General features: G+C 36.3%; 1 protein-coding gene across 1 annotated transcript; it reads right to left on the reverse strand.

Annotated features, from left to right (window-relative positions):
* Positions 1-3,340: 3,340 nt before the first annotated feature.
* On the reverse strand, positions 3,341-4,346 carry Olfr723 (olfactory receptor 723). The gene has a single exon (NM_001011530.2). It carries the CDS (start codon positions 4,318-4,320, stop codon positions 3,391-3,393), a length of 930 nt encoding a protein of 309 aa, NP_001011530.2. The 5' UTR covers positions 4,321-4,346; the 3' UTR covers positions 3,341-3,390.
* Between the last annotated feature and the right edge of the window lie 5,966 nt (positions 4,347-10,312).

Below are 10,312 nucleotides of genomic sequence, written 5' to 3' on the forward strand. Positions count from 1 at the left end.
TTCTACAGTCAAAGTCCATTGGGATAATTTTCCACTTCTTCTTTATTTTTATGCTTTTTTTCCACTTGTTTTATGTAGTAGAAGAAATATCTCCGAGTCTTACTAGCTAACAGCAATGTTCCAGAGACAGAGGGATTAATGAAAGTTCAGTACGTTTTAGGAGTTGAAACGCTATGTTACTCCATCCAATGCTGAGGCACTCTTCTACCAGTAAATATTCAAGATTTGTTTAATGTTTTATTGTTATCAGCTCACACTTACTTTGTACCAGATTGCTGTGAAGCCATTAAAATGTAGTTGCTTAATAATTTACAGAACATAAAGGTCAATATTTTCATTTCATCTTTATTATAAGTGGAGTATGTACATAATATTATGATTCAGCTAGATACCAACCCTCCATTGGCTTTCTCCTTCACACTTCCTGTACAGTTTCAATCAGGGTGCTTTTGAATTTACTGACTGAGTGTGTGTCTCCTTGGTTTAAGATATGAGAATTGCATTTTGCCCTTTATAAATATAATATCAATCATTATCTATTCATGTGCCTAACTAAAATTCATTTACAGTTATAAATGCGATTCATTATATTTATTGAAATTGTTGCTAAAAATAGCCATACATTCTATTATAACATCTCTTCACAAATACATGTGTAATAAATGTCAAAAGGAGAAATGCTCAATAATTTCACTTTTATTTTTCCTGAAAATTTCATTACCTTAGTTAGAGATGTTATGATAGCCATAAATGTGAAAGATATGTCTATATGCATATATATACTGCATACATAAATACATATGTGCATTTTTGCTTCTTTATATATATAACATATGTGCATTTTTACATATACATATATATATAACACAAAGTAAAAAGAAGCCATGAATTTGAGAGGTGGAAGACATTAGAGGGACTAGAATGAGGAATGGGAGGAGAAAAATTGTATAGTTGTATTTTATCTAAAAATGAAGTCCTGAGATTGGCCCACAAGAAGACAGCACCAGTGGACTGCAGTCTGTCAAAGGCTAAGGAGGGTGGATGATCTGTGGCATGGGGTTCAAGTCCAGGGTCCGGCCTTCCTCAGTTGATCACTTACCTGCCAGGCCCTTAAGCATGTGTCTGACCTACTTGCAGTTTCCCTCAGTTTTCCTTACCAGTCCTGTCCAGCGGTGGAACAAAGAAAGAACAGGTCCCACTGCCTGGGATATCTTAGATCTTGGTCAGTCAGTTTTAGAATTGATTTTAGCCATTTGTAACTTCCATACTTCCATATCTGCCTGCCTTGCTGGACTTTGGGAGGAAATAACCATTTAAGATGGAGAGAGAGAGAGAGAGAGCACTAAAGTAAAGAACAAGAACTCGCTAGGCAATGATTGGCTGTGATATAAGACAAGCAAAGATCTTGGACAGGAATGTAGTTCCTATGTCTGCCCCTGAGATTCTGGACCCCCACTGCTTCACCTACCCTGGGGCTTCTGGCTAGTTTCTAAGGTGTCCTGGATCCCAGGCTGTTAGTGGGTTGTGCTGTGGCTGTCCTGGTATTACATAGACTAAATATTTCTTCAATAATTGCAATGACTTCTGCAAGGGAGTTGACCTCACATGGGTTACAACCGAACTCTGGAAAACTGGATCTCAGAGTTCCAGGATGTTGTTGCATTTAGAGTCTTCCACTGAGCACTGGGCTGTGAAGTTTGTCTGTACTACCTTTCCACTCAGAAACAGAAACTCTTGCCTCTCACCTGCTTTAGAGCCATGTCTGTCTCTTTTTTATTTTATACTCAGGTAGAATTGGATTCAAGTAAATGGCTCTAGGAAATTTCATCGTTCTTATCATTTTTGCCTGCTAGCTGTCATGCTTACTTATATCATCCAAGTGGCCATCTTCCTTCTAGTCTTCACTGTACCCCTGGTAGTTCTCATGGAGGCCATCATTCTCTCCATTGAAACACAAGGGATGTGGAGTTCAACTGGGAGGCTGTCATCTTCATACTGGTCATTTTTATTGGGCCTTACCTTCTGTGTGTTCTACAACAAGCTGCTTTATTTTCCCCAATCTAATTTTCATCATCCTGGGTACATGCTCCAGCATTAGTGTAGACCTGACCTACTTGCAGACCTGTCCAATTTAAGTGTAGCCAAAAACTAAGAATGCAATGCTAGTGGCTAGGGTAGATGAGTTAGCTCTATGTGGGCATTAAACTCCTGCTCTTCTGCGTTGAGATTATCTTTTTAAAGATAGGCCCTGGCAATGAAGGAACTTTGGTGCCAAAGAAAGAGTAAGAATATAGACCCACCTCTCCTTATGTTTCTTTTGATTTGTTCTGACAGTGAGGGACTTAAGTGAGGACACACAATGGAACAGCTGAGGGGGATTTCATTTCTGCTTCAGCTTTTTAAGTGTAATGTTTGTAAAGAGTCATTCACTTGTACTGGTCTGAGACCGAAACATATATTGTACATATTGAACTGCACAGTCTATATTTTACTTTTAGATCTACTGTTCTGGTAGGTAGCAGAGTTTTTGCCTGAATGAAATTACAGAAGAATATGTTCACAGTCCTGATTCAGTTCCTTGAGAAAGCAGTGGGTCACTTCCCAAGAAAACACATACCTTGAAAATTGTTCAGAGTCCATCCTCAGGCAAGGTTGTTTGTGTATGAAAGAGCTGGGTCTTTGAGTTTTAATCAGAGTCCAGGAACTTAGGAAAGGAGGGAAGGTCACTTTTTCTGAACTTCTGGCCATGTCTCAAGCTAGGTCTGTGCATTTGGTTCTCGAAAAGGCCCTATCTTTGAAGAAGCTATTGGGTCTTTCTTGGAGCAGGCCACTGCCACCCAGTGTCTGGAGGACCAATGGTTCTTACTACTTGGCCTGAACCTAGCTTAACACCATCAGAACTGTGTCAGATGAATCCATATATACTGTCTTTGAGAAATATACATAATATATAATTATTATATACCAATATATTAATTATATAAATTATATTATTTACATTTATATAATATACTATTATATAGCATTACATTGATATACAACATTATATAATTATTATGTATTATATATTCATCAAGTGCCATATATCATGCCAGGTTTTAAATGGTCATTGTAGTTTGTATTATGTTCCTTGTTGGTTCAATGAAAGTTTTTCTTCGATATGACAATTAAAATAAGAGGAAATTTTCATTATTGGAAAACTTTCTAAATAAAAATGCAAAAAATTAAACCATTACTACTAATTAAACAGTAATAGATTAGTACTAAAGTCTCTTTATTAGTATATGATTCAAACATAAAATTAAAACAACACATTACCCACAATCTTTAGTTTATCTAGCCATGATTTTCAAAGGCTGTGGTAATTATGAACCACTCAATCTGTAAGCTCTATGTGCAGCTGACTTGTTGGATCCATAATTTTCTCATGGCTTTCTTCATTTCCTGATTTCTCAGTGTGTAAATAATAGGATTCAGTAAAGGTGTGATAACAGTGTAAAATACAGCAAGAGTTGTATTGCTTGCAAAACTCCCAAATGGCCAGGCATAGATAAAAATACAGGGTCCAAAGAACAGAGTGACCACAATTATGTGAGCAGACAATGTGGACAGCGCCTTGGAGAGACTGCCAGGTGATTTGTGCTTTACAATGAGCAGAATGACAGTATAGGAAACAAGCAAGAGGAAGAAAGAGATAAAGGAGAGCAGCCCACTGTCAGCAATCACAAACAACTCTAGAGTGTATGTTTCAATACAAGCAAGCTTGATTACCAGGGGAAGGTCGCAAAATATATTATTTATAATATTGTGTCCACAGAAAGGCAAATTCACTGTCAATGCCATCTGGCTCATTGTGTGTATGAAACCAATTGTCCAGGAAAGGATAATAAACCTGTTCAGCAACTTGTGACTCATGATTATCCTGTAGTGCAAAGGTTTGCATATGGCCACATACCTGTCGAAGGCCATGACTATCAAAAGGGTCATTTCAGCACCCCCAAAGAAATGCATGAAGAACATCTGGGCCATGCAGCCCTGAAAAGAGATGCTCTTGTGTGCTGCAAGCAAGTCTGAGATCATCTTGGGTGTCGTGACAGTGGAAAGACACATGTCCAGGAAGGAGAGGTTTCCAAGAAGAAAGTACATGGGAGAATGAAGGGCAGAATTAGCTGCCACTGTGACTATAATAAGGATGTTGCCCACCACAGTAGCACCATAGATCAAAGTAAATGTCACAAAGAAGAAAATTTGAAGTTGCCAGTTTCCGGAAAATCCCACTAAAATAAATTCTGTCACAGCTGATCCATTTTCATAATCCATTTATTCAATTCAGAAAGGTTCTGGAAGTTCTTTAAATACAAAGGTAAAAGACAAAAGCAAGTTACAGTAAGTATCAGTATGTTTGTAGTTTTATTATTTGTTGATAATGCTAAGTAATGATTTGAAAGCAAGCAATGTTTAATATATCAACATATCAGAGCATAGCTTGAAATCATTTTAAGCATCATATCACATCCAGCATATAAGGTTATATGAAATAGAAAACATTTGAAAGGGTAAAAATTTTTATCCTTTTATCTTTTCAAATAATATATTTCAGCAGATCCTTTTTTCCATTATTCTGTTTACATAGAAATAAAGATGAAGATTAAATGGCTGTAACTATTTTGCCTCTAATTTATTATAGCACCCTGTTCCTTTGATTACTTGTAGTTATGTTTTCAAATATACAAGCAAAATAGAATCATAACAGTAAATACATTGCTCTGTATTTATGAAGATATTATCAAAGATCATCCAATGTTTTTTAAAACAGACACGTCAGAATTTAATTTGTACATGGAAGGCAATCTACAGTCATTAAATATTCTTTCTCTTTAATCTTTTTTATGTATTCTAAAAACTTCAAGAAACATGGACTCAGACTCAAATATTTTTGAGCCTCTGTCCTCAGAGGCTAAATTGCCAATTCAAAAGAATGCCTGTTGTGATAAATGCATGTTTGCATTGCTGGTTTATGAGCAAATAGTATGGTATCTCAATTTTTATGTAAAGGATTTTCTTGTGTTACAATCTTTAATGCTAAACTATCTTAACTGGGCTTTTTATATACAATTCACAGTTTCTGAAGTAAGGAAAACATTTTAATTATAGTCAAGATATTATTAAATGTAAGACTTCACTCTGAACTATTTAATATATGATAAATGTGTTTAGTGATCATAGCAAACATATATATTATAAGAGTATTATTGTTGGCATGTGCATATAAAAAAGCGATAATGTAATATCTGTTGACTTTTAACAATTATCTAGCTAACAAGAATGAATGTCACTGCTTAAAACAATTCAACCTGACACCAGAATCTGAATTTATAACAACATACCAGATGCCTCCAAAATGGAAACAATGTATATTTCATAACAAAATAATTAAACATTCTTTGAACTCGTGTGTCTCATATGAATTTCTTAGAAGATAAGATGCAACAACAAAGAGATAATTTAAAGATACAACTCACTACAACTGTTTTTCCTATGTAAGCAATGTCTGTTACACAAAGACCTCATAATCTAGAATTATGTTATTATAAAGAAAACAAGCTATGTGAGAAAACCTTTAATATTGCGTAGGACTTAAGCAAAACAGATTCAAGATCAATTCTATGTGAGATACTCAAGAGTGAAATAAACTTAAGGGCAACAAGCAAAAAAGGATCTGATATGAATATATGAAAATGTATGAAATTAAATGTGTTAAGTACATCTTTATAGGACTATCGTGTTGTTGTATATTCCCTCTGAGATAGTAATAGCATGTTATAGCTCAATCACAACACATTTTTCCATTTATTACAGACTTTTGTTGGGATATATACTTTTTACATCTTGTTTATTTTGTTTTTCCTACTATGGAGAAGTCTCATGATAAAATTCTTAAATTATTTATATATTTTTTTTATTTTAACATAAAAAATGTAATATCTCTCCCCTTTACCTAATGATAACCTTTTTTTTTATGGTCTAAGAATTATTTTGACAGAGGCTTTCAAAATATCTAATTTATATTACAAAGGAATCTTCCAGTTCCTTTTCAAACTATAAATATATACATATAATTATATATATTTCAACTGCCTCAATACTGAAAAAAATAGCCCCTATTCTGTAAAATATTATAGGACACTAGAATTTCTGTTATTGTCAACTGTATTATGAGCTTTCTGACTGATCATCTAAACTTTCTTATATTTCTTAACTTCATTGTAATTGGTCATTGTCACTTTTTTTTCTGGAGCATAATCTTGAGAGTGCATTTTCTCCAAAATTTACAGGAATTGTTAATTCTAGATTACTATTAAGTGAAATTAGCTCTAAGTTGGAGGATTTGATGTTTTAATGGATAAAACCTTCTTTTGGCTAACCCAGTTTATTAAAATATCATCTTCACCACAATAAGTTTAATGAATTTTTTTGCTATAATACTTTAACTTACCTTTTGTAACATACAGTATGGGGATCATTATGTTCAATGTAGGATTTAAAATTGAAAATAGGCCTTTTATTTTCTTTAATGGCTGCTATGCCATTCTAAAGAGTACCTTTCACTCCCTTTAAAGATGTGGACCAATTACTGGAGAAAGATTTTTTTTTTGAGTACTGGGAATCCAAACCTCAGTGGGAGTTGTTAAAAAATGAAACTATTGCCCACTTTGGCATAACCAAGAGAGATGATTGCATTTAATTCTTGGCCATGTAATGAGCTATGTTCCTGCCTGGGTGATAACCTTGCCTATAACAGCCATGAAATGTTCACCATACTTGTGGTGATATCATAAGTTTAGAAAGATTTTATTGAAAGGAAATTATCTCTTCTCACATTAATTCAAATCATTCTTGTTAGCTTCATTTTTGTGGCTATTTTTATAGAATAATTCATGAACAAATTTTGAGTATCTCCTCAATATATGATCTATATACAAATTAACTTGTCGAACATAAATAGAATATTTGAAAAATGTATGATACTCAATCCCAAATTATATTACAAAGCTATACTAATGGAATTAGTATGGTACTGCCACAAAAACAGACACAGATCAGTGGAAAATAATACAAGATGCAGACTAGAGTTCGTTGATTTACAGCCATTTATTTTTTTATGACGAAGCTCCAAGAAACCAAACATTGGAGGAAGAACATTGTGTTTAACAAATAGTGTTAGAAAAACTAGATGTATTCATGTATAAGAGTAAAACTATACTCTTATCAATTACTCTACACATGCCATTCTAAAACAGATGAATAACCTCAATAAAAGGCCATACATTTTAAAACTGATAGAAGGAAAGTTAGTTACTCCATGCTACCATATTGGTAGAGGTAAGGACAGTCTGTACTCTAGGTGGAATACTTTGGGAAGATTTAGGAGAAACAGCCTTGCTGAAGAAAGCACCTTACTGGGCTTTGAAGTAATAAAAGTGGTTTCAAATGAAATATAAAATATAATTAGTTCAGTTGTGGAGAAAGCTGGTAAGTAGAATTTGTAGGCTAACTAGTATGGAAACATAAAGTTTTTGTTACGTATTTTTTTCTTTTTTTAAAGGATTTTTGGCTGGCTATCATTATTAGTAGTAGTAATCAATTCATTGTGCTACACCCAGTTCCCTCTGCTTCATACTTATCTTTGGAAATGTAATCTCTTGGATTCTTACTTGGACACATTGTCTTCTGCTTTGTATCATTCCTTCACTTGATGATGGACTCTTATTCTTCTAAAGTCCTTATCCCAAATTAACTTTTCTATAGGTTGCCTTGATCAGGTTATTTTATCTCAGCAGCAAAAAATGACCTAATACAATGTGTTTCTGCAGGTAGAAAAAAAATGGACCCTCCTTCCTAAGCAAATTTCACTATTAAGAGTTGTCTATTACTCTCACTTTTTTTTTTTATTTTTGTGGTACATTTTCAGGTCTTTTATTTAACTATTCTGGCATGATTTTTTTTCTCTGTGATATCTTGGCTGATTTTACTATTCTCAACATATTGATGTATTCTGTCTAATATCCTCTGGAGATCCTGTTCAGTAGCCACTTATTCCATTCATCTGTTTTTACCTCAGAAAAATACTATTAAATATTTTGCTGGGTAGTGTCTGGTTTGACAGTGCCTTTACAACTTAAAGTACATCTTTGAAAGCCCTTCTGATTTTAAATGCTTCTGTGAAATAACCCTTTTTTATTCTTTTTTAAAAATAAATATATTGGTTTATTAAATTTAATTCTTTATTCATTTTACAACCCAATACCTTGTTGAAGACCATATGGTCAACCCAGCTCTTTCCTACCATTCCTGTCAGCCTTTCTACCAGTAACCTCTGGTGGCTACTCTAGGTTGGAATACATGCACACAATTTTCAAAATCCTTCCTGTCCTCTATACTGCTCTCGTCTGGATGGATCATAGTCCTGGTGCAGCCAGAAAATTGGAGCACTATGAAAAGACCAAATAATTAATAACACTAATACTAATAATAATATAGAAGAAGAAGAAGAAGAAGAAGAAGAAGAAGAAGAAGAAGAGGAGGAGGAGGAGGAGGAGGAGGAGGAGGAGGAGGAGGAGGAGGAGGAGGAGGAGGAGAGAAGAGAGAGAAGGAGGAGGAGAAGAATGAGAAGAATGAGAAGAAGAAGAAGAAGAAGAAGAAGAAAAGGAAGAAGAAGAAGAAAAGAAGGACAAGGAGGAGGAGGAGAAAAAGAATGAGAAGAAGAAAAAGAAGAAGAAGAAGAAGAAGAAGAAGAAGAAGAAGAAGAAGAAGAAGAAGAAGAAGAAGAAGAAGAAGAAGAAGAAGTAGGAGGAGGAGGAGGAGGAGGAGGAGGAGGAGGAGAAGAAGAGAAGAGAGAGAAGGAGGAGGAGAAGAAGAAGAAGAGGAGGAGGAGGAGAAGAAGAAGAGAAGAGAGAGAAGGAGGAGAAGAATGAGAAGAATGAGAAGAAGAAGAAGAAGAAGAAAGAAGAAGAAGAAGAAGGAGGAGGAGGAGGAGGAGGAGGAGGAGGAGGAGGAGAAGAAGAAGAAGAAGAGAAGAGAGAGAAGGAGGAGGAGAAGAGGAAGAAGAGGAGGAGGAGGAGGAGGAGGAGGAGAAGAAGAGAAGAGAGAGAAGGAGGAGGAGAAGAAGAAGAGGAGGAGGAGGAGGAGGAGGAGAAGAGAAGAGAGAGAAGGAGGAGGAGAAGAATGAGAAGAATGAGAAGAAGAAGAAGAAGAAGAAGAAGAAGAAGAAGAAGAAGAAGAAGAAGAAGAAGAAGAAGAAGAAGAAGAAGAAAAGAAGGACAAGGAGGAGGAGGAGAAAAAGAATGAGAAGAAGAAGAAGAAGAAGTAGAAGGAGGAGGAGGAGGAGGAGGAGGAGGAGAAGAAGAGAAGAGAGAGAAGGAGGAGGAGAAGAAGAAGAGGAGGAGGAGGAGGAGGGGGAGGGGGAGGGGAAGGGGACAGATGGGGAGGGGGAGGGGGAGGGGACAGAAGGGGAGGGGACCGAGGGGGAGGGGGAGGGGGAGGGGAGGGGACAGATGGGGAGGGGGAGACGAGAAGGAGGAGGAGGAGAAGAAGAAGAAGGAGAAGAAGGAGGAGGAGGAGGAGAAGAATGAGAAGAATAAGAATAAGAATAAGAATAAAAGAATAAGAATAAGAGGAGGAGGAGGACGAAGAGGAGGACAAAAGCTAAAAGGCACAGAATATATAAATTTTGGGGGGTATTTTCTTCATTTACATTTCCAGTGTTATCCCAAAAGTTCCACATCCCCCCCCCCTACTTCTACCCACCCACTCCCACTTCTTGGCCCTGGCGTTCCCCTGTACTGAGGCATATAAAGTTTGCACGACCAGTGGGCCTCCCTTTTCACTGATGGCCAACTAAGTCATCTTCTGATACATATGCAGCTAGAGACATGAGCTCCGGGGGTTGGGGGGGTTGACGGGTGGACAGGTACTGGTTAGTACATATTGTGGTTCCACCTATAGGGTTGCAGATCCCTTTAGCTCCTCGAATACTTTCTCTAGCTCCTCCATTGGGGGTCCTGTGATCCATCCAATAGCTGACTGTGAGCATCCACTTTTGTGTTTGCAAGGTCTGGCATAGTCTCATAAGAGACAGCTATATCAGGGTCCTTTCAGCAAAATCTTGCTAGTGTATTCAATGGTGCGAGCGTTTGGAAGCTGATTATGGGATGGATCCCCGGATATGGCAGTCTATAGATGGTCCATCCTTTTGTCTCAGCTCCAAACTTTATCTCTGTAAGTTTTATTCCTTCCACTCAGTACTTTATGA

The sequence above is a fragment of the Mus musculus genome, chromosome 14, assembly GCF_000001635.26.
Source record: "Mus musculus strain C57BL/6J chromosome 14, GRCm38.p6 C57BL/6J".
NCBI classification, from domain to species: domain Eukaryota; kingdom Metazoa; phylum Chordata; class Mammalia; order Rodentia; family Muridae; genus Mus; species Mus musculus.